The 25,386-nt window shown below is 35.2% G+C and overlaps 1 protein-coding gene across 1 annotated transcript; it reads left to right on the forward strand.

Moving 5' to 3' along the window:
- LOC142349071 (uncharacterized) lies at positions 1-24,990 on the forward strand. Its single transcript, XM_075400484.1, has 7 exons — positions 1-120; positions 634-919; positions 1,318-1,464; positions 2,061-2,257; positions 6,359-6,453; positions 6,852-6,987; positions 24,411-24,990. The coding sequence occupies exons 1-7, from the start codon at positions 1-3 to the stop codon at positions 24,684-24,686; spliced, it is 1,257 nt and encodes a 418-aa protein (XP_075256599.1). The 3' UTR covers positions 24,687-24,990.
- The last annotated feature ends 396 nt before the right edge of the window (positions 24,991-25,386 follow it).

Genomic DNA, 25,386 nt, shown 5'->3' on the forward strand with positions numbered 1-25,386 from the left:
ATGACGTCACAACAATACTGTCGGTCACCTTCAAGAGGTCCAAAACCGTGTCAATCCATCCTGGATTTTTACAAGAGCATACAAGGTAGCGGTGCAGATCAAGAGAACAGGTCTGGAAATGTAAGTCACACGTGAATTGAATTTTTTGAGCTTTTATATTATATGATTCAGCAAATGCTGTAACATTTCTTCTTCGAAAACGAGAAAACGTAGCAGGATTGTATTTCAAACTGTCTGTCTGAGTTTCTCAATTTTTTGTGTTGATTGTTGATGGTCTTTTTAAAATTGGTAATTCATATTTTTTTTCTGCATGAGAAATTCTGAAACTTAAAAAAAGAATAATTGAAATATACGTTTTTTGAACAAGATTTTGGAAATTTTTCTGTTAAAAATCATAATCATTCAAAACAATTTGAACTTTTAAGCTTTAATTATTTATTTGTTCCAGAGGACAACTTCGAAAAGTCAATCTCGAGGGCCTTCAAAAATGGTACGTAATGAAAACTTCTCCAGAATATAATTTAAGAACGGACACGGCTCAAATAAAAATTATGTGAACAATTTCGTATTATCTCTCACCGTTTTTGATTCTTTTTAAACTGGGAAGGAAAAAAAGTTGCTTACAATTTTCAGAGCTCAACTAGCAGGAAAAGCTCTTCAAAACGCACTTCCGAAAGCTCTACCAAGAAAACTTCAACTACGCCGTCGTCTAGGAGAAGTACGCGCAGTGAAAGTCGCAATTCCACTTCGAAGTCTTCAGATAGCAAATTATCAACTGCAAAGAGCACGTCGTCAACTAGAGCATCTTCATTGCCTTTTACAGAAGAGTTGTCGGATGAAAGTGAAGATGACAATGAGACGAAAGAACAAGAGAAAGAAACAATTAAAGACTCACTCAGTGACGGTGACACAGAAATCAGTAACAATAACGGAAGAACTCTAAATATTCAATTTGTTTTCCCTTATCTTTTGAACGGAATTTGCCGAAGGTTACGTGATGTTAGGTGTAGTTAAACCCATTTTAAATTTTAAACTTGTCTATATATCAAAAGCAATGAGTCATTTGAAAGATCGTGAAATTCAGAATTAATTTCATTTCCACAAATTCTATCATAGATTTTTAAAAGAAATTTTTGTCAATTCGTGAATCTTGGGTTCCTTTTGAGAGTAATTTTCAGTTTTTCAAAAAGTTTGACCTTGTAATTGATTGAAATGTTTTTTTTTATTAAACGCACATTTCTTTAACACATATTTCAACTATTTATGTCAATTTTATGAGCGATATTTTCGCTTCGTTCTGAAGAATTAGAGTTCTAGATACCAAGTCATCGACTGCCAAATCAACTTCTGATCCCACGACACAATCGTCTAGTAGTTCCTCAGTGAAAAGAACCTCGACTAAAACTCCTCCGCCCAGTTCAAACCCTTCAACTGCACTGAAATCGTCAACTGGATCTTTATCAGGTATAAAATATGTTCAACATGGCAAGTTATTAACTAGATCAGTAATGACGAGACATATGTTTTGTTTAACTGAACTGAAAGCAATCAACGCTTTTCAAACAACCTTGACATTATCACCTGACTATTCACACTCCAGAGTGTGCTCTTGTTAGAATATCCAAAATTTTGACTAGGCCCTGACCAGACTTTGCACACGTGTAAGTAGTGCATTGATCAAACCGTGCATAGTATGGATGAAGCCCTGATCGGACATTCCAGATCTTTGACTTGCAGCCAGAATCTGTTGATGGGTCGTGCTCTAACCGCTTGTACGCGACTTGAATTGGTTTGACCAGAGCTGTCTAGCGTCGTGCACCTGAGACTGGGGGATCTCAAAAACGATCAGAAACGATCATACTGATAGAAAAAACAGTACCTTGACCGCATTGTTATAAAAAATACCCGTCAAAACTCAGGCTTTTCTGAAACTTTTTCTAATAAAAATTTCATTTTAGCTAAGATTGCAATGTGCATCGCATCTTTAAATCTACCAAAGTATGAAACAATTTATTTTTCGTGGCACCAAAACTTTTGCGTCTGACTTTTTTTTACAACAGGCAGTACTGGATTTGCTGCTACTGTACCAGCTACTTCCGGATCCAGTGGAATAAAAGACGATGATGGAGATAATTCCTCGAGTGACACTTTTGGGTCAATTGACACAGGGAAATACGCAGACCTGCAGTTATTATACGTCACAAATACCAACAACAAACCAGCAACGGCAGCTTTGACGACCAAAATATCACCAGACGTTCGTATATAATACTCTTTCAGAACAACGATAATTTTAAATCAAAATTGAAAGAAAAATTTACTATAAATGAATACCAATTGTAAAAATTTAAAATAGGCCGATTTTAGATATTTCTCAATTAAATTTAATCAGCAAAATTGCTGCAAAGAATTGAAGAATTCGGCCCGAAAAACAAAAAAGGTTACCATATATGCGTTGGAGGAACTATTTATACAAGGAGGCTCGTTAATGTGCGTTCGCACATGATGTTCCGACCCGAGCTCATCTACATTTTTGACATAGTTGTCAACCAAATGAAGAGATAACAGAAATAGATGTTTGAGTTTAAAACAATCGTTACACAACCTATCTACTAGTTGAATTACATAATGCCATGCCTCATTACAGCGCCAACGAGATCTGACATTAAAGAGACTGCGAGACAAAGAAAAACAAATAACAAAATTAGCAAAAACTGAATATGTAAATAAGCACCTAGTAACAACGTCAAAATGCAGTCATATCAAACCTTAACAACACAAATTAACCTTTTTTCCCAACTATACAGCAGATGGAAAGTTTTCTTAAGGAGACTAGGTAAAAGTTGACAAAGAGAACGAACAATTAGGCGAAATTCAAAAAATAATCACTTTTTTTTATTTTTAAACGAAGAGGTTTCAAAAGTGTTAAAAGTCATTAGCTTTTAACTAAATAATCCCTGATAAATTTCTAAAAAGTCATTAGAAAACCAAAGAGACCTGTCTTTGGTTAGACTAAGCCATAGAAACGAACTAAACAAAAACTCAAAAAATTACAAAGGATTTGCGAAAACACAAACCATTGTTACCATTAAAACCATTAGCTATTATCTGAAAATTTTGTTTTTTTAATTCAATTGTTATTTCTACTAATTTAGCTGAAGGATTTAAAGTGAGAGATTAAACTTGGTCCACACTTGAAAACCATTGGGATCTCTTTCTACGCGATTGTTCTGAAAGAATAGAAAAAGAAACACAACAAATGACTACACAAAAAACGTTTATAAAAACGCATAATGTCCAAGAAACAGAACATTAGTGACAACTAACAACAGTAGATTTATTATTTTTTGAAATAAACGAAATTGGATGGGACCTCTCATTGGACGGGACAATTTTTGACGAGAACAACAAAAACTAAAAGTTTTTGAAAAATACTTGAAAATTTATATCATAAACTTTAAGACTATTGGCTGTAAACAGACTGCTCCAGATAAAATCATTCATTCAAGCCAATGACTCCTGTCAGCAATATACGGCTGCCTAAAGAACAAAAACAGGTAAAAACAGCAAATTCAAGAAAAAGATTGAGCGAGAAAAGTGTTGAAGGCATTAAAAAATGAACTTTTCACTAAAAAGTTTTCTATTTTCAATTACTTTTAAACAGCAATGGGATTCTTCATTTTTATCAACATAACTTCAAAAAATCAACAAATAAGAACATATACATTAGAACCACGAAGTTTTTGAGAAAACTTGTAGTATCAACCCCATTAAATTCAATGGCTTTCAACGGACGCCAGTAAATACGCTAATTTATGCCTCGATGGGACAACAATTTTGTTTGCCATTCATACTTCATCAACAATCTTACAGACCTTACAACAAGTTTTTGACTATGAAAACAACAACAAAGACAGGCAAAAACCAAAAACTCAGTAGAAAAGTGACAGAAGAAAGTGTCGAAGCGATTCAAATCATTAGCTCTTCTCTGAAAACTTTATCTATGATCCATTGAACGTCTTCCCTAAACCAATGGGAACTATCGGTAACAGGATAATGTGATAACCTTTCAAAAGGATCCAAAAGTACGAAAAAGTACTCGAAATTTTAAAAAAATATGAAAACTCGTGGCATTGAAGTTCTAAAACTAATAAGTGGAGGATAAAACCGCTAACCAGATTAATTTTGGCCGCAGTAAAACAAATTAGATCCTCTCAGTACTAAGACTGACTAACAGCTCACAAAAAAGTTTAGGACTGGTTAATGTTCAAACAAATTCGAAATTTTGTTTTTAAATCTTAACAGCTATTAAACGGAGGTTTCAACGGAGGTCAATAACTACCCTCAGATATAACTCGATGGGAGGAAAAAATGTTTGTCATGCATAGAGCATCAATAAGTTGTCACAATAATTCTATTGACTATGAAAACAACAACAAAGACAGGCAAAAACCAAACACTCTGTAGAAAAGTGACAGAAGAAAGTGTCGAAGCGATTCAAATCATTAGCTCTTCTCTGGAAACTTTATCTATGATCCATTGAACGTCTTCCCTAAACCAATGGGAACTATCGGTAACAGGATAATGTGATAACCTTTCAAAAGGATCCAAAAGTACGAAAAAGTACCCGAAATTTTAAAAAAAATATGAAAACTCGTGGCATTGAAGTTCTAAAACTAATAAGTGGAGGATAAAACCGCTAACCAGATTAATTTTGGCCGCAGTAAAAAAAAATTGGATCCTCTCAGTACTAAGACTGACTAACAGCTCACAAAAAATTTAGGACTGGTTAATGTTCAAACAAATTCGAAATTTTTGTTTTTAAATCTTAACAGCCATTAAACGGAGGTTTCAACGGAGGTCAATAACTACCCTCAGATATAACTTGATGGGAGGAAAAAAATGTTTGTCATGCATAGAGCATCAATAAGTCGTCACAATAAGTCTTTTGACTATGAAAACAACAACAAAAACAGGCGAAAAACAAAAATTCAGTAGGAAAGAGGGAGAAGAAAGTGTTGAAGCCAATTAAACCATTAGTTTTTCTCTGAAAACGTCATCTGTGATCCACTGAACGTCTTCACCAAACCAATGGTATTAGGATAAAATTTGGATAATGTGTACAATATTTGGATGTGATAAGAGTTCAAAAGTAACCAATAATACGAAAACAAACCAAAAATTTAAAAATTATTGAAATCTTGTATCGTTGATATTTTATGCAAAATTTGGATATCGATAATGTGTATAATATTTGGATGTGATAAGAGTTCAAAAGTAACCAATAATACAAAAACAAACCAAAAATTAAAAAAAATTGAAATCTTGTATCATTGAAGTCATATAAACAATAGTTGAAAAATAAAACCACTAACCAGAACAATTTAAGTTTTAGTAGAAAGCAAGGTGATCCTGTCAATAATGAGACTGACTAAATTTCACGAAAAAAGTTTAAGGTTGTTTAATGTTCAAAAACACTTTTCAAATTTATTTATAAAGCCTTAACAGCCATTAGCTGTCCCCTCAAAGCACTAGATATGTTCACTTAATTCTCATTACGGAACATATTGCACTGTTAGTCAATGAGTTCATGCAATAGGACTCCAAAATATTAGTAAAACCTCAAAAAGGAACTCAAAATTTCATTTAAAATTATGAAACCTCAGAATCGAAGCCAAAAAACAAAAGCATTTCCTTGAAAACGATTTTTTTTGTTCATTGGTCTTCATTTGACTGTAAAGAAGGATTGTCATTAACGGAACCTCGATATGAAAAGTGACTTGTCTCTAGGTGGCATAGAAAATTTTTATAAAAAAAGAGCTCTCAATTTGAATTTGATTTTTTTATGATGAACTTCCCTATGAGACGAGAACTAGTTTTTTATCGCCTTTAGTTTATTAGGAACACAAATCGGTTTCATTTTTTTGTTGTGAAATTAATTTTCAAATACTATTTTTTGTAGAAAATATCTTAATTTGAAGAAAAATTACACTAAAAGTGAACAAATATCCCCTGTTCACACAAAACTTCAATCCTCGATAACTCCTCGAAAAAATCGAAAATCAAAAAAATCTTTTTAATTTTGAATTCTACGCTGGACCAGCTGTTTAATGATACCACTCAGATTACTCTACGATGAATATATCGATCGGCCAAAATTGACTGAACAAAAAACTCCATTTGAGTTCCTCCCCCCCCCCCCCCGCCCACAAGTGGGGTCGGAACAATAATGACTTCTTTCTATCGCCCTCAAAGCTAGGCCATGACTTTTCAATCCACTTGAGCGGGCTGCAATGAAGTATTTTGAATCATTGAATTTCAAGCTTTTAATATTTTTGTTTATTATTCATTCTTGAAGGTGCAACAGCCCAAAGGGATCAGCTTCGTTTCCTCAAATACTATACTTGGAGCCGAGAAATCAAGATATCCACACGCCAGTAGCAATGGAGACACGTACACAATTCCAGATCAATTAAGTTTACTCTAACTGATATAAGGATATAACTATTCTTGATATTCTACATCTTCATGTTATTAATTCATCTTGATTACAGACATTGAAACATGGAAAATTGGGTCAAAATAGTGCATCACACAGTTCCTTGCACTCAGTTTTATATGTTAGGAAGTCGGGATCATTTGCACGAATGGATCAAAAATTGGCCAACTTTGACCTATAGTTCACCAAAGCTTTCTTCGGGGCGTTTTCTCTGATTGTGGCCAAAAGGTTGTAATGATATTAAAATACATTCATTTTGCTAAATGTAGGGGACAGAAAAGGGGAGGGGGCAATAGCGTGCGTTAGGTAAAAATCGAATACACGCTGGAGTCGGTGTGTTTGGAATCTGAAGTCGTACAACGCAGATCAAAAAAGCCTCCAGTAGAGGTTGCTCTTTTACGACAGGCAACAATCGAAGACGTCAAGTTGACAAAGGATCCATTGGTGCGAGAAGCTCAATCAGTGCTGCTACATCAGCATCTCAATTTGTTAGTTATTGTTAGTCTCTTCTTCAAACAGAATAACTATTAAAACATAGCAGGACAAGTCCTGACGTACAATTCAAAGAATTTTCATTGACTAAACAGAAAACTAGACCTAGAACGGACTATGAATGGATTGGGAAAACCATTTAGAAAAAAGTCCGGTACAAAAAAATCGAAAAAACAGTAAACATCGAAGTGAAATTGCCGCATGTGAACAAAAAACCACTAGCGAGAAAGCGAATTTTTGTTCAAACACCGTTTTCTTACTCTACTTCAAATTTAGAGCGAAAAAATTTCACGCCGCAAAACCACTCGCTTTTTCGCTCCACTTCCTGTTTCGGCGTGACCAAAATCACTACTCCAATTTGACTTCAAAAATCATGAAAATGTGTGAACAGATCTTAAAAAAAAGACAGCGCCCCAATACAATTCAAATTCTTTGAATTGTGAAAAAACTTTTCCATCCTGGGTTGTGTGTCATACAAGAGTCCTGTAAATCATACAAGTTCACTTATTATTTTTATCATTTCGTGATAACCATAAAAGAATCATACACCTTGTTATTAAATGATACTTATACGCCCACAATTGTGACGCGCTTTTCGCCTTAAGAAAGTTAGATACCGATCTCAGTATTCTAATTCATATTATGATATTGAATTATCGTGGTAGGTGCAGCAAGGTCATATATGAATGTCTGAGTGCACAAGTATCTTTTGGTTTCGTTTTCCTATTTCTAGCAGGAGTAAATTTCTCTTTCAGCCCCCAAAGTTGTTTTCTCTGCAATTCTTGCTATTTCTAGTCTAAGATGTGTGATATTTTGACTTTTTGTGCTTTTTTTGTTGTTCCCTTTGCTGTAACACTGATTTTTTAATTTTATCAAAATTCTATCGTAATAAACAAATTGAAAAAAAGTTGCGCTTTTGATAAAAATTCACCCATTGTCTTTCTGGTTCCTCACCGAATTTTCTTTTTCTTTTACATTAATGTGTATATTTTTCATAATGCATTTGTATTTTTGAGGAGCAATTTGAGTGAAGCAAAATTCTGTGTATGGTCCCCTGGTTATCAAACAACTACTTGTATAGTTGTTCCGACCCCCACTTTAGTGGGGGGGGGGGGAGGAACTATATACTCAACTGGGTTTTTTTTGTTCAGTCAATTTTGGCCGACCGATATATTCATCGTAGAGAATTGTGAGTGGTATCATTAAAAAGCCCATACAGCGTAGAATACGGAAATAAAAAGATTATTTCGATTTTCGTGTTTTACAGGGAGTAATCGAGGTTTAAAATTTTGAGAACATTCGACTGTTTTTGTTCACATTTCAGTAATTTTGGCTGAAATTTGGCACAATTTCGCTAAAATAATTCAAAAAAAAATTTAAAAATTTGTAACCACAGAGTGTTGTTGTTACCGTTAGAGACAGAAGAGCGTTGCTGAATTGTTTGATTGAAGTTTCTTTTGGCTAAAATATTTAATAAAATTTTCAAAATTCAAACTTTTTTCATCAAAAATGGCGCAAAATATGCTTTTTTGGTCCATTTTGCTAAAGTTTGCCAAACTTAGTGACCTAGAAACCTGAACACAGACTCCTTAATCTTGAAAAGAGCACTAGTTGCATTTAGGCGCCGTATGAAAGTCTTCTGGAATTAAAACTTTGCCGTTTTTTGCAGATTTAACTCGATAATTATACAAAATGCATCTATTTTTTCAATATTTGAAGAATTCCACTCAACAATTGGTTCAATTCGCAAACACTTGGAGCACTTGGTTCCTTTGCTGGGCGCGCAAAAAAATCAGGGAAAGGTTCGATAAAATCATGGACTCTTAGAATCAGAGACTTTTTGGTTTCTAAGTTGATGCTGCCTTTTTTCAAAATATTTTGCTTTTGTTTTTTTTACTGTTAATTACTGACAATATGTTTATTCACGGCTCCAGTAATGACAGCTCAAATTTACGTAAATTTGACGCCAAATGTAGATACAGTTTGTTTTCAGAGAACCAAAGGTTTTTTTATGGCTTTGAGGAAGAGCTTTAGTAAAATTTAACTGAATTTTTGTCTTTTGCCTTCAATTGTTATTCTTTTGGCAGTCTGATTTTTAAGTTTAACCACTCAAAGATTTGAATTTCGTCCTCAAGAGGGGCAAGTGAATGTTTTCTATTTATTCGGTTGTTGCCAAATGTCTTATGTTATTGAATGTAATTGTTTTAAGGAAATTTCTGTGATATTTTGAACTTGTCAATCTCTTATATTATTTTAGTCAACATTTTGCTTTTTCTCAGTGAGTACAGGTCAACCGTTCCTCCTTATAAAATAAAAACTATTTTTTTGGCCGATTGTTTTAACAGAAGACTTTCTTGTTTTTGGTAGTACAAGGTTTCATACAAAATTTTCTGATTTTTGTACATAATTGACCATTTTTGCTGTTGTTTTTGTTTCTTGTTTAAATTGTCATCATATTTAACAATCTAACTTAAAAAAAGCTTCAAAATATTTGAAACTGAAGATAATTTTTGTTTTCATAACATAAGGTTTGAAGCGCTGCGACACCGTTCTCTTGCAAAAATTGGTAGAGTTTTTTTATTTTTGCCCTGTATTTGTTGTTAATTTTTGTTGTCATATGCCAAATATTGTTTAATTACAGGTCTCAGTGACCAACTATAGGTGAACAAAGGAAAACAACTGATTTCGGTAAATTACTAATGGCTGTTTTGAATTTCAATTCAAATTTCTAAAAAATAAGAGTAATAGTATTCTTCAACTTAACCCTTTTTGTTCTGGTTTGCGTTTATCAAGGTTGTATCATTTTCGTAAAAGAGCCTCATTATTTGGAGCTCTTTTTATTTCTTTGTTGAATCAAACAATAATTTTTTTTGTTGTTTTAACTTTTTAAATGATCACTTCAGGGCTTAGACAATTTGTTTCAGAGGAATTTTGTGAAGTTTATATACTTTTTAGTTTTTGTGGTTTTTTTGTTGTCATTTTGTGATAGTCGTTTACAAAAAGATGTTATGATGATCAAAGGAGACGCAAATGAAGATGTTATGTTCTCCCGGTTAATATCTTTAAAATTAATGTCTTCAAAACTGTGGTTTCGTAAAGTTACTTGTGAAATTTATTAGTTCAGCTGGTATTAAATGTTATTTTATAGTCTTATGATTTAGTCTCAATAATAACAGTCGCAATTAGTATTCCGAGTAGTTGCAAGACAAACTGTCTACTTCTTTAGTCGAAAGCATTTGATGGCTATTAACTTTAGTGGGGGGAGGAACTATATACTCAACTGGGTTTTTTTTGTTCAGTCAATTTTGGCCGACCGATATATTCATCGTAGAGAATTGTGAGTGGTATCATTAAAAAGCCCATCCAGCGTAGAATACGGAATTAAAAAGATTATTTCGATTTTCGTGTTTTACAGGGAGTAATCGAGGTTTAAAATTTTGAGAACATTCGACTGTTTTTGTTCACATTTCAGTAATTTTGGCTGAAATTTGGCACAATTTCGCTAAAATAATTCAAAAAAATTTAAAAATTTGTAACCACAGAGTGTTGTTGTTACCGTTAGAGACAGAAGAGCGTTGCTGAATTGTTTGATTGAAGTTTCTTTTGGCTAAAATATTTAATAAATTTTTCAAAATTCAAACTTTTTTCATCAAAAATGGCGCAAAATATGCTTTTTTGGTCCATTTTGCTAAAGTTTGCCAAACTTAGTGACCTAGAAACCTGAACACAGACTCCCTAATCTTGAAAAGAGCACTAGTTGCATTTAGGCGCCGTATGAAAGTCTTCTGGAATTAAAACTTTGCCGTTTTTTGCAGATTTAACTCGATAATTATACAAAATGCATCTATTTTTTCAATATTTGAAGAATTCCACTCAACAATTGGTTCAATTCGCAAACACTTGGAGCACTTGGTTCCTTTGCTGGCGCGCAAAAAAATCAGGGAAAGGTTCGATAAAATCATGACTCTTAGAATCAGAGACTTTTTGGTTTCTAAGTTGATGCTGCCTTTTTTCAAAATATTTTGCTTTTGTTTTTTTACTGTTAATTACTGACAATATGTTTATTCACGGCTCCAGTAATGACAGCTCGAATTTACGTAAATTTGACGCCAAATGTAGATACAGTTTGTTTTCAGAGAACCAAAGGTTTTTTTATGGCTTTGAGGAAGAGCTTTAGTAAAATTTAACTGAATTTTTGTCTTTTGCCTTCAATTGTTATTCTTTTGGCAGTCTGATTTTTAAGTTTAACCACTCAAAGATTTGAATTTTTTCCTCAAGAGGGGCAAGTGAATTTTTTCTATTTATTCGGTTGTTGCCAAATGTCTTATGTTATTGAATGTAATTGTTTTAAGGAAATTTCTGTGATATTTTGAACTTGTCAATCTCTTATATTATTTTAGTCAACATTTTGCTTTTTCTCAGTGAGTACAGGTCAACCGTTCCTCCTTATAAAATAAAAACTATTTTTTGGCCGATTGTTTTAACAGAAGACTTTCTTGTTTTTGGTAGTACAAGGTTTCATACAAAATTTTCTGATTTTTGTACATAATTGACCATTTTTGCTGTTGTTTTTGTTTCTTGTGTAAATTGTCATCATATTTAACAATCTAACTTAAAAAAAGCTTCAAAATATTTGAAACTGAAGATAATTTTTGTTTTCATAACATAAGGTTTGAAGCGCTGCGACACCGTTCTCTTGCAAAAATTGGTAGAGTTTTTTTATTTTTGCCCTGTATTTGTTGTTAATTTTTGTTGTCATATGCCAAATATTGTTTAATTACAGGTCTCAGTGACCAACTATAGGTGAACAAAGGAAAACAACTGATTTCGGTAAATTACTAATGGCTGTTTTGAATTTCAATTCAAATTTCTAAAAAATAAGAGTAATAGTATTCTTCAACTTAACCCTTTTTGTTCTGGTTTGCGTTTATCAAGGTTGTATCATTTTCGTAAAAGAGCCTCATTATTTGGAGCTCTTTTTATTTCTTTGTTGAATCAAACAATAATTTTTTTTGTTGTTTTAACTTTTTAAATGATCACTTCAGGGCTTAGACAATTTGTTTCAGAGGAATTTTGTGAAGTTTATATACTTTTTAGTTTTTGTGGTTTTTTTGTTGTCATTTTGTGATAGTCGTTTACAAAAAGATGTTATGATGATCAAAGGAGACGCAAATGAAGATGTTATGTTCTCCCGGTTAATATCTTTAAAATTAATGTCTTCAAAACTGTGGTTTCGTAAAGTTACTTGTGAAATTTATTAGTTCAGCTGGTATTAAATGTTATTTTATAGTCTTATGATTTAGTCTCAATAATAACAGTCGCAATTAGTATTCCGAGTAGTTTCAAGACAAACTGTCTACTTCTTTAGTCGAAAGCATTTGATGGCTATTAATTTTGAAGATATTTGTTTTTAATTAAAAAGAGATAGATTTTTGAGATCTGCCAATTTTATTTCTGTTAAATTGTAGCTAAGCATCTCTATATACAATTCATGTCATTTATGTTTTGAAATTAATTTTGTTCTTCACGACGGTTTTATTTTCCTGAAATGGTCTTTCTTCTTGGAACAACCAGTTTTCATAAAACCAATTTTCGTGATTTTTTCAAATTTGCCCCTTTTTCGTAGGTTTTTCACAGTATCACAATAATGGGCGTCACTTGACTTACAAATGTTGTCACCTGCAAAAAATGCAAACTAAGATTTTTATTGTTTTTTTTGTGATCAGCTTAATATTTAATTGATTGTGGGGACATCGTTTTCGTGCATAATTTTTTGTGCAAGTTTTTCGTTTTTGCCTGTAATTGTCTTTCTTTTTGTTGTCGTATGACATATCCTGGATAAGGAAAGGCCTGAGTCGCTCTCTATTAAGGTATAAAAGACTCTCTCAATGATTTCATTTGATGCGTAATGTTTCTAATCTGTTCGAACTTAATTCCTTTTTTAAAAAAATCAATGTTTTAATTAACATTTGCCGCTTTTGCTCATTTCTAGTCGACTTGTTGCCAAGTCGCATTGAGGAAAAGTCTCATATTTTGTTTCCAAAAGTACCGGTTAATCGTCTTAAAATAAATTTTATCTGATACCATTTTTGTTTGGTTATTAGTGTTTTTCAAAAAATGGACAAGGAGTTTTTGGTCGTGATTAATATTTGTAACTACTTGATTTTTATTGCCGTCTTTTCTGGTAGTCATATTATGGTAGCCACAGGTCTCATAGGCCCTCCAGAGTAGATTATTTTATTCTTTTAGTAGTTTGTTGAACGATTTGTTGATATGTTAATTTATTTTATCTCTTCCTCATTTGGTAGACAATTAAGTGAAATATGTAGATGAGCGGAGTCGGAACATAATGTGCAAACGCACACCGAGCCGCCTTGTTTCATGTATAATTAATACTTTGATCATATATGAATCCCTTTAATCAAAAATCGGCCACAAATGGTTTACCAGTGTTCCAAACAGTGTCATAAACAGCTCGTACAAACAAATAGCGCATGATGTAAATGACTAAATGACATGATTATAATTTATGTATGATTACAAATAACTGGCTACCGGGTGCGAAATAGGATTATAACATCTGTGAGCTCTTAGTATTCATTAAGAAATAACTTTAATCAAGACATTGGAAGAAAAAAAAACGGAATAGCCTAATCAGAATCAAACGCATCAATTGACAAAAAAATAAAGTGGTCACAAAGTGTAACAGCTGCTCTCCTATCAACGATAAGCAAAGTCTTATACCGCCCAGTTTGATATTAGCCGTTGAAAAGCTGTCGGGATACTAAGTTGTGCAGTCGGCTTCTAAAACCCTATATTCGCTTTTATGTAGATTACCGTTGCATTAACGTTCTTTTATTAGTCCAGGTAACTAACTAATCATTCAGCTTTTCTGAATAACAAATTAGTTTGCGGGGACTAATCAACTAATTCCAATCAAGCTACCATTTTTTTGTGTTCTGGGTTTTTGGCAACAGTCATTTTTTTGTGTTTTTGGCAACAGTCATTAACAAGGGACCTCCGCCAAAACGGAGGTCCCTTGTTAATGACTGTTGCTGAAGCCATAGAGACAACGTAGCATCTAAATTCTGGGTTGAAAACTCAAATCTGTGAACTATAAATCAATCTTATATGTCTATTACGTTTAACGAACTCATTATAAATCGATCGTGGGGTCAAAACAAAATAAACTTTGATCTTTTTCATTTTCTGCCACTTCTTTTTTAGTGGGCGCATTTTTTGTGCACCCCCAGAGGCACGTGCTATATTTTAACACGAAGAATTACTAGGTAATGGAACGTGCTGTGTAGTTGGGTTGCATATCGTACTTGGGGGGGCTCAAAATGAAAAGGTCCGCAACTTTTTACAAATTAGTTATCACAAAATTCTTAATTTTTTTCCCTAAAAAGTTACATAAACTTTAAACAACAAACCGTTTCAACTTAGTGAGACACAATATATTCTTCTCAACTGAGTGAGATGGCGACAACTCACATTTCATATCTATTTAACATTGAAAACCCTAAAATTTTTGCTCTTCTCGCGTTTTAATTTCATTTTTACTTACCGTCTGTCGTTTCATTTGTAGAAATCAATTCTCCACCGTTGACTGATTGAACTTATCTATGTCATCATAACTCCAGAACGCCTTTTTCATGCAAAGTTGATGTCAGGAGTTGGTGGTTAAAATTATGAAATATCTATAGGACACACCAAATACATGTCAGAGTTTTGCACGTAATTGCTTAATTGGACAACTAATCTGTTTCTGCTTAATTAGTTGTTGTTTGGGGCGCCCTTGTTAATTCGATAAAATAACTGCAAACCTAGTTTTTTTTGAATTGTTCAAAATATTTCAAAAAAATTTAAATTTGTTGGATACTGTTTGATTGAGAGCACATTTCAATTATTTAACTAGCTTTCAAACACACTTCAAATTAAATAATGATTTTGAATTGTACTGGGTTCAGGATGATAGAAACCCAGATCACAGAAGAAACCAATAATTTTAAAACTTTACAACCAGAAAGTGAAAAACCACAACAAAAACAATATTAAAACTTTTTTCAAATATCACGGTTAGATCAAAAAACGAAAAACAGTGGAAATCAGGAACTTGAAAATTATTGTTATCTTAGTGATTGCAGCGACTAAAACCTGACAGTTTTCAGTGTTACAGCTTTTTTGAGTGATTGAGCTTTCAAAGTTTAAGGACGCATTTTATATCGCAGTCATCGTGACTAATCGACATACAATATACAAAAAGGGGTTTGTCCAGTGTTACTATCAAAAAGAAGAAAAACAAATTTTCAGTCCTGTAATAACAACATAAGGATTTTTCAAATTATAAACGCGACAGGATCAATAAAATCAGACGAAGAGAAATCCAACACGTGGTATTTTTTCATTGGCTATGAGAGAAAAAACAATGAAAAATATATAAATAACTAATTAACTTTTCATCTTCTGACTAGATTTAAGTCTTTGCACAAAAAATACTTTGACGAAATTGATTATACTTAGGTGATCTTTTGAAAAGTCTACAGAGAAAATAAAAACAAAACCAATATGGCTGTATGAAAAATGTAAAACCTAGTTGTTTATTATATCTCATATAAAAAATCTCATATAGATTATCTCAACAATATCTCAAAAATTTCCTCGCAAGCTTAAAACTGAGCCCCAGTCAAGATTTTTTGTCCTCATTTATGATACAGAACATAGAAGGTGTAAAGTACGTTCATAACATTCACCTAAGAAGATTTCTTAACGTGCAGCATGAACGCACCAAGTTCTCAGGGTTGATCAAAATAAATGCACCAACTACGTACGGACAAACCAAAGTCATTACCATAGCCAAGAAACGTTTTGACACATACGGCCCACGTTCTGCCCCACAGACAAGCGAAGTACTTTGTCACAGGCGAGTTTTTTTCTGTAAAATACGTTTTTGAGGCTATTTTTGTACTATTAGCTTCCACAGCACAAACCCGAGTTACAAAACGATTAATAGTGTGCAATTTATGAATCAAAATGTCTAAACTATTTAGTTATACATCATGAGCTCTCTTTGCCGTCTAAGGCCACAGGAGAATTTGCACAAAATCTAATTGTACTGCGAATTATCCGAGAATGATCAATTTTGTGACCAATAATAGATCGATCAATCTCCAGTCAGAAACATCATGGGTGTTTTTATTTTACGATTTCTGTGTATCGTTTACGATGAGCACTATTTTTTTGATCAGTAGTGTTTTAGTATCTAACTGATAAAATAGACAAAATATTTCTCATAAACACAAACATTCTTAATGTAATCTCATTATTATTTAAAAACAACTTTTAATGTATTTTGTCCACATGTAATGTTTATCAACTTAGTAAGCCTTAAAACCAATAATTTACTCTATGTGTAGAGAACACGTTTCTAGTAATGCAAACTCGTTCAATAGTGCAAAGTCAAGTTCCCACTTTTTTGGCGGGAAGAGTTTCAAGTTTTGTAATATTGGCTTTGGCCTTCTTGAATTGATGCATCATCAACAGGCTCCGGGGAGAGGAAACCAGAGGGTAGCTCGCGTTGCCTAGATTTCCGTTCCGAGAAAAAAGTGAGCAAAAAAACGGCTAACCAGCCAAAACACGTGCAAGACCGGCAACGGGGCGGACGTACGTACCGTAAGCCATTTTTACCTTGACAACGCGTACAGATCCATCTTTTCCAGGCGAAGTTTCGACAATTCGTCCCAGAGGCCATATCCCACGGGGAGTGAGGTCTTTGAGGATCCACACCAGGTCATTGACTTTCAACGAATCACCCTGTTCGGACCATTTGCTTCGCTTCGTTAAAGTAGGAAGGTACTCTTTAACTAGGCGTCTCCAGACGTGGTTCATAATCTGCTGCACGTTCTTCCACGACTTGAAGGATGCTGGCATGGTTGACGAAAAGTCTCCTGGTGGCAGTGAATTGTAAGGTCTCTGCACCAGAAAATGATTTGCGGTGATGGGTTCTTCATTGTCTGGTACGTCAGCCACATGTGTAAGTGGTCGAGAGTTCAGCATGCTTTTGGTCTCAACCATGATGGTGTGGAAGACATCTGATGTAAGCCTCTTGCTCCCTAGAATGATCAAAATGATCCGTTTAGCTTTTTGGATCAACTGTTCCCACGCACTTCCAAAATGTGGTCCGTATGGTGGGTTAAATTTCCAAACTGTGTTCTTTATAAGAAGTTCAGAGGCAATGCGTTGATTGTCGAGACTACGGACGCATCGCTTCAACTCTTCGTTTGCCCCGACAAATGTTTTGCCGTTGTCACTCAGAACAATTTTTGGTTGACATCTTTGTGATGCAAAGCGTCGGAGGGCGTTGAGAAAAGTGTTGGTGTTTAAATCAGGGCATGACTCAAGATGTGCGGCACGTGTGACCATGCATGTAAAAATGAGGCCGTAGTACTTGGTGAGTTTGTCTTTGGTGTCTTCGATATAGAATGGTCCGAAGAAATCAATTCCTGTATTAGCAAATGGGAATTGCGAGAGAGTATCAGGAAACCTGCACACTGGTAGTGGCGCCATTAACGGCCGAATATTTTTGGCATCAAAACGGCAGCACAAAAAACATCGAAATCGGATGCTTAACAACGTTTTCCTGAGACCGATAACGACGTATCTCTGTTGAACAAAAGCTTTGACGACCTCGGTACCTTGGTGTATACAAATTCGATGCGCATGCTCAAGATACAGGCGTGTTATTGAGTCTTTGGCATGAAGAATTATTGGTAATTTAGCTAATTGTTACTCTTCAGGAGCAAATTGTAGTCTGCCTTGTGATCTAAGTATTCCGTTTTTGTCTAAGTACGGATTTAGGGATCGAATCTTGCATTTAAAGTCTAGTTTACGTCCTCTTCTTAGCGAGTGAATAGCTGAATGGAAAATTTTTTCCTGTGAAATTCTAGTTAAGTGACTGTGTGCTTGGTTGATGTCGTCTGCAGTGTACTGCTCTTTTTTATTTTGTTCTTTTTCAATTCTGAAGAGCAGGTTGTAAATAGTTGCGAGTGTTAACAGCAGTTTTGTCCAAGATCGAAAACGGGTTGCTTCAATGACTGGTTCATTTGGTTTTGATGTACTCGTTGTGTGAACAGAAACTATTTTGTGTGCGGAGTTCCAGTCGGAGTAATGGTTCTTTAGGAAATCAGGAGCCTGTAACCATTTAGAACATAATTCTTCTGGTTCTAGGCCACGTGTTACATGGTTTGCAGGATTTTGATTTGTTGGTATATAATGCCATTGATTGGATTTTGAAGATTCGTGTATTTCTTGAAGCGTATAGTCACTGGTGACGCAATACCGATTAGGTCAAAAATCGACGCAACAAGACTGAACAGTTTTCTTTGGTTATACATTGCTGCATTCTTTGGAAACTCTTCCAATTGTTTTATGAAAAACTTATCATCAACGAAATTCCATTTTTGTCCTAATTCGCGAGTGAAATCTTTTGACTCGTCTAAGTCTTCACATGGAATTTGTTCCAGCACTTCGGGACAATCAGAAAAGAACTTGGTCAATTTGAAACCTCCTCGTTGGAGGCATTCTTTGACTTGCATTACAGTGTCTTTCGCTTCAGTGATAGTGGGCAGCGAATGAACGTAGTCGTCCATGTAAAATTGTTTCGTTATTGCTGCAAAAGCTTTGGGAAAATTTTCTGCATTGTCTTTAGCGCATTAGTTTAGGACAAAGATGTGACGTTCATTGCTGGCGAGCTGTATGCACGAGATATCTCACGGCTTTGTCTCAATGATTTATATGGAGTGATAATGACTGGCGCTGTTATCTTTGAGAGTGGCATTTCGTTCTGGGTATTCACGTTTTGGAGTGTAGTAGATGTTTGCGCTTCGCAAGGAAGCGCTAAGAAGTTTTTTATGGTGTCAAGCAAGAATGTGAACTGGTTGCCATGATCTATGAGTGCATACGTATCAAAGGCTTTGTTGCCATTGACAAAAGACACCGGCATCAACTGTAGTTGTTCAAGCCAGTCTCTCGGAGGAGACGGCTTTTTATTAACGCAGAAGCTTTGATTATTTGAAGGAGAATCGAGGTTACTCCTCTGAGTATTTGGCTCCTTCGTTTTACCAAAAGATTGTCCATAGCGACAGTGTTGTTGTTTGTTTTGGCTTGGTGGAACTTCATTTGATGGATGCTGTGTAGGACTAAATGGAGCAGATCCTGTGGAGAATGCTGCTGGCGGTCGTTTCACTTGTTTTGAAGGGTCGTGTAGAGTAGAATTATGTCGGCCGTTGCAGGACTGGCAACTCTTTTGTGAAGAGCAATTTTGGTCTTAGGCGATTATTGCTCAAACAATTCGTGAACAATTTGTTTTTGATAACGATTTTATATCGATCTTGAGGTGATTGCTTTTGGTAGTCGGGACAAAACGCCAAAAAATGGTTATTATTGCAATGGGGGCAATGTCGGTTGTTTTGCAGTTTTCCGTTAGCTTTTGCGTTGTTTGAGATAGTTACCGGGGATGACCACTCCCTATTAGAAGTGGTTATTTGTGGTTTAATTGCAGGCTGCAAAACAGCGTTAGAATTGTCTTTGCTAAATAAGTTTTGGTTATTTATGTGTGATGACGGTTTATAGTTTGCCATCGGAACACTAAAGTCTTTGACGTAGTCTACGTTGTTTTGTTGTTGTCTAAATGACGTAAAGGTTTGCTCGCGATTAATGGTATCGCAAATTTGAGCATGAAGTTCTAAGAATTGTTGAAAGGAACGAAGTGAAGCTGGTTCAGCTGTTGTTGTGAGCCTATGTTCCGTCCATTTCAACAAAATATTGTAAGGCAGTTTTTCCTTTGCTTTTTTGAGCAATGTGGAACTCTGAAGGTCTGCCTGGAAGCCAAGGTATTCAAATGTTTGAACTAAGCGCTTTAGAAAATTTGAGAATGCGACAAATGATTTTTTATTATTTGAATCAGTGGCGTGCCATGACTCGAGTTGATTTATAAAGGCGCTCACTACAACAATTGGGTCTCCAAAATGGTTCATCTGTTCAATTAGAGCTGTTTCATAATACGCTGGGTTACATGAGCACGACTCAATGATTTGCTTTGCTTTTCCAGACACTGAGTTTTGGGGATACGTGATCCGATGTGTGTCAGTTATACCAGTATTATTATGAACCATAGAAAAGAAATTGTTAATCCATTCATGGTATCGCAGAGGGTTGCCATTGAAGTGCGGCAGTGAGAGTGGTGGTAGTTTGATGGCTTGTTTTTTACTTACAACGTTGTTGGCAGTGTAGTTTTTGCTTAGGTTTTCTGGAACTGGTGGTGGCTGACATTGCAGTAATTGAGCAAAATGCAAAGGTTTTGGGTTGCTAATATCATTAAACATTGCAACTGTTGGACCAGGCGATTGGGAAATTACCTTTTGGTAGTTATTGCTGTTGTTATAAATTGTTGTGGCAGGGGGACTGTGGTTCAATTGTATAGGATCTGTGTACTTTTTGTCTGAATTTGGTACACATAGCAACTGGTTCACTGATGCAGAATTACAGTCATTCATTATTTTTGTCCTGTACGGTTGTACAAAATGACTTGGTTCGATGTTATTCTCAATCTCATTGCGGACATAGTGGTTGCCGAGGAGCTGTTGCTGGTGAAGGTAAATTCGGCCAAGACTGTGAACTTCCAGCTATCTGATCTTCTGTATTGTGCGCAATATTCCTCGATGCGACTGAGTTCACGATGTTAAAAGGCTGGTTTAACAGCTCTCCATTTGCATCATAAATATTATTCCCCTTTTCGTTTGACGTCATTGTGATTTGCGAAGTACGAGAGTTTATTTGAGTATTTATTTGAGAATTGGACACCGGTACTGTGGGATAACTGTTCCTTACTTTTGAAGGAATCGTAGTTTCTGCCATAGTACCAAGAAGAAACTGATAATTGTGAATCATTTATTTGCTCATGGCGGTTTGCTGTACATTCTGAGTTTGAATATGACACACTTGCTCTTTGAGACTTCGTACATTGATGTCAAGCTCTCATGAGTCAAGTCGCGGTTCATGAATTTTCGTTTTTGGTCTGAAAACTGCTGGCACTGTTTGTCTGCCACTTATATTATCTCTTGTAGTGGAAAGAATTTGAAATTCCGATTGGTTTTGTGCAGTAGAACTTTCTAAACCGATCTGTATTTCACGGTTTTTCAAGAGTACTTGATCAGTTTGTTGAGCTTGAATTAATAAAAAGGGTTCCTGGGGTTGTTCGTAGGGCCCTGTTAACTGTTGAATGGCACTAGGGGAGATAGTTGTAAAAGTTGACAAGTTTTCAATATTGTTAGGTACAGGAAACTGATTGTAAGGTTCGTTCTGAATACTAATTTCATTGCCAAATTGACACGTCTGCGGGTACGCATCCTCAGCGGGTGTTTTCTGTTGTGGAGTTATGATAGGCTCAACATTTTTTTTACTATATCCTGAAATATGTTCAGCTTTTTGTTTAAAATTTGGAATGTTGGTGTTATGTTGTTTAGTGTCAAAAGTTGTGATTGTGGCTGTTGACGTTTGAATTTTTTGAAAATCAACAAACTTTTTGTTGGATGTTACATCAACCTTAAACAAAACGTCTATTGGTTGCTTTGTTGGAAGTAATGTGATGTCTCCTGATGCGTTGGGATTCAGTTCGTCAGTTTGAATTGTGTCAAAGGCAAACGGATTTGTGGGTGTATCCAGTTGTTGGTTCGCTTTGGACTTTTTTGCTGAGAAGTTTTGACTAGTTCTCAGAAATTTTGATAACAGTGGTTGTGCATTGCTGTTTGTTGGCAAAAGAGGGAAGATTTTGTCCTGGGAGGTATTGGTGGAGGTTGGAGTAGAGCTTTAACCTCATTATTGTTGTCCTGAACCGCCTGTGTTGACTTCTCGGTTCGTGTTGGCGATGATCTGTTGGATTCAAGAAGGCGTGAGCTGCACTTCGAACTGACGCTAATGTCATCTCGTAATCGTGTGGACGACTGGCTGAGTTGTCCGTTGTCATCCAGGCTATTGACTTCATGTTCGAAGATCTGCAACTTCGAGAGAAGGTTTGACTGTCTTTCTGTTATTGATGAAACTGTGCTTGGATGAGGGTTTTCGAGGAAAACTTTTTCAGCGGTTTTTCTCAGTTCCTCCTTGTTTCTTTGATGTTGTTTATTAGAAGAGTCAGCGTTCTAAAACTTTTTCTGTGTGAAATTGCGGTTTGCACAAGATCCAGTTGATTCTTGAAACTCAATTCTGACATCATAAAAATGTTCCTTGCGATCTGGCAGCTCTTCTTTTCTTTGTCATCTTGCTGTTTTGATCTCTTTCTTTTTTTCGAGTTCTTTCTTAATTGGAGATAGGTAAAAACGGCTTGAAAATTTCCTCGCGGCGCAACTTTTTTGAAGGAAGGGGTTTGAGATGCCCAACACCAATTCAACATTTAGATCTAATAATGTGTTTTGTTTGATAATTTTACCCAAAGGAAATCTCTCCAAAATCAGTTACAGTATATTATTAAAGCTAAATCTAGCTTTATGGTTTTTTGTTTGAGAAAAACGGAAAACTCTCGAACCTGTGAACGTAGACCGTTTTTTTCAACAGACTCAAATAATTGCTAGTTTTATTTATGAATTTTTGACCAAAAAACTTAGATTGACTAAGTAATTATTACATTAGACCGAGGACTTTTGCTTTTGTTAGTTGCTCACAATTAAGCTCCAGATGTTTCTTTTTTCCCTCAAGTGAATGATACCCTAACCAAGTGTGTCTGAGCAAGGAATAAAAAAAACTTCAGTTAACTCGTAATTAGGAAAAAGACGATGAGTTCAGGCAACACGAGCTACTGAACACAAATTAAGGAGCTTGCAAAGAAACTTTTTTGTAGTGAGATTTTTTCTGTTGAACTGTTTTTTTTATTTTTGCTGTTTTGAACACCAAACTGAAGAATCTTTTATGTGAAGGTAACATATGGAACTGTCTTTAATCATCAATCTTCGTCGTCTTATAAGGTGACGTCTGAAACCAGTTTTTCTACTGTGACAGTTGGTGACTACTGTGACCTTTGGAAAAAAACTTTCTTCATCTAATTGGTAACGTCTCTAACCAGGGAAAAAGGGAATTCAACTGTAACTGCTGAGACAGAGGACAAATTAAAAGAAAAATCTGAGCTTTGTAGAAGCTAAGTTGACATAAGTATTGATCAAGATTTTGCTATCTGAGTTGGAAAATTGCAGGAAGCGTACAAAACGATTTTGCTTATCAGGTTACTTTTTGTTCAATTGTTTTTAAATATTCTGGCTCATGTAGCTTTCACTTTTCAATAACTTAGCAAAAGCAGCAAAAACTTTTTTGTTTTGCGTAATGAATTTACTGCTGCTGTTTTAAACTAGCAAAGAGCTTTTCTTTCCAATAAAAGTGCAGCCATTCGTCAAAAAAGAAAAAGCGAAAAGTTGAAAAAGATTCCAGCAAACTTTAAAATCTGATTCTGAAAAGGTAAAACTTTTCTATCAAAACTTTTTTGCAGCTTTTTTGTTAGCAAGCGTGTCCTTTTCTAACAAGATAAAACGACACTCGATTTTTGTTTTGATGCGCCTGAGTTTTAACTGTTATCAACTCTTTTTTTATCAAAAAATTGCAAAAGAATTGCAGAAGTAATTTTTTGTCCAAAAGTTTGAAATATTGCCAGAACTTTCAAAAAACTAACAGTGGCTTCTTTGCTCAAGCTATGGTGAGAAAAATACCAGTTTTTGAAACAATGTTTTTTTAAAGGGGAACGGGACTTCTTAGGTAACGTCTGAGACCTAGGGCGATCATCTGCGGTAACGTCTGAAACCAAAAACAAATGTCATGGCCTTCTCTAGGTGACTACTGAAACCTATATTTTCCAAAAAAATGTCACAGATTTTGATTTTTTTGGTATAGTAAAAAAAATGTCGTCAAAGAACATCCATTGTCATGGAATACCCATTGTGATAGAATACCCATTGTCATAGAACACCAACAAGACAGAATTCCGCCAACAAGTAAATCTTTTAGAATTCCAGTAACTGTGTAAATTAGAATTCCACCACCAAATTGTCATAAAAAACTCAAATTATATTCAATAGAGCGGGCGGAAAAAGGGGGATGCTTGTGAGCAAGAAAAATATGTTTATCAGAAGGATTGCAAAAAAAATTCGCACAGAAAAATCACCAAAAAACTATGTACTCTATGTGTAGAGAACACGTTTCTAATAATGTAAATTCAGTAAGATAATGTTAAGTTCAGTCTCTTTTGTCGGAGAGTTACTGTTTTACACGTGTTATTTGGACGAAGTCAAGTTCCCACTTTTTTTTGGCGGGAAGAGTTTCAAGTTTTGTAATATTGGCTTTGGCCTTCTTGAATTGATTCATCATCAATAAATAAATATTTTAGAAGAGACAAATTAAATCTGGAAGTCCTAGAAAACATCTATCAAGACCAGCCGCGAGAGACAGTTTATCGCACTCTAGGAAATCACCGAAGTACTCGTCGTCAACTGCCAATAAGTCCAAAACTGGTTCCAGTCGCCTTTCTGCTCCAAACGGTGACATAAAGAGATCTAACTCTTTAGTTTCAAAAGATAGAAGTTCAGCGACTACTAAAAATGCCGAGTCAGGAATACCCTCAAAGCGCTCAGACAACGTGTCAGTCCACAACAAGACTAGATAAAATCCTGAAATAAAGACGAGAAATCGAACTCATTTAGCAGCCACCAACTCAATAAACAAGCTCGAGAGAACCCACAAGAATCAGAATGAAACATTTTCTTCTACGGGTTTGATAACATTCAAACAAGATAAAGCCAGTTGTAAGCCGAAGTAAAGTAGATTTACAGCTGACTCAAAGTCAGATAAGTAGCAATTCGCAAAGCTCTGCAACTCACAGATCAAACAAGACATAGTCATCAAACGGTGTGAAAAATTGCGACCGTTCACATTCAAATTCCAAAAATAGAAACCAAGAAAGCACTACTTGAAGCGGACAACCAAAACACTGCTTCTTCATTTAATGCATCGTAATGTTAGTTTCTGCTTTATCGTTGTTTCGTTTTTTGGAATAAAATTTAAAAATTGCTTTGCTGCTGTTGTTGTTAATCGGAATTCAGTGAATGGGTAAGATCGCTTAACAATTGGCTTTCAAAATTACCCATCTTGAGGCGCGCGATCAAAGCCAGCTCTGATCAGACAATGTAGAGTCTGGAAGGGGCCCTGATCAAACTTTCCAGAACGTAAACTTGCATCCAGACGCTGTCCTCTCATTGGGCTGCACCTTACCACCTAGTGCACGACTCCCCAAGTCGATCTAATCAGAGCTTGCTGGGGGCACGCAGGTCAACCGGGGCAACCTGGGTTGGGCTCCCAGTGAATCC

Source organism: Convolutriloba macropyga, chromosome 11 (assembly GCF_964194025.1).
Source record: "Convolutriloba macropyga chromosome 11, txConMacr16.3, whole genome shotgun sequence".
Taxonomy (NCBI): domain Eukaryota; kingdom Metazoa; phylum Xenacoelomorpha; order Acoela; family Convolutidae; genus Convolutriloba; species Convolutriloba macropyga.

Excerpts from the sequence above, each read along its gene's own strand:
- LOC142349071 (XM_075400484.1), top strand. The coding sequence starts at position 1 with ATGACGTCACAACAATACTGTCGGTCACCTTCAAGAGGTCCAAAACCG. Across the intron at positions 121-633 it reads AAGAGAACAGGTCTGGAAAT|AGCTCAACTAGCAGGAAAAG; the intron begins GTAAGTCACACG and ends TACAATTTTCAG. Across the intron at positions 920-1,317 it reads TGACGGTGACACAGAAATCA|ATACCAAGTCATCGACTGCC; the intron begins GTAACAATAACG and ends TTAGAGTTCTAG.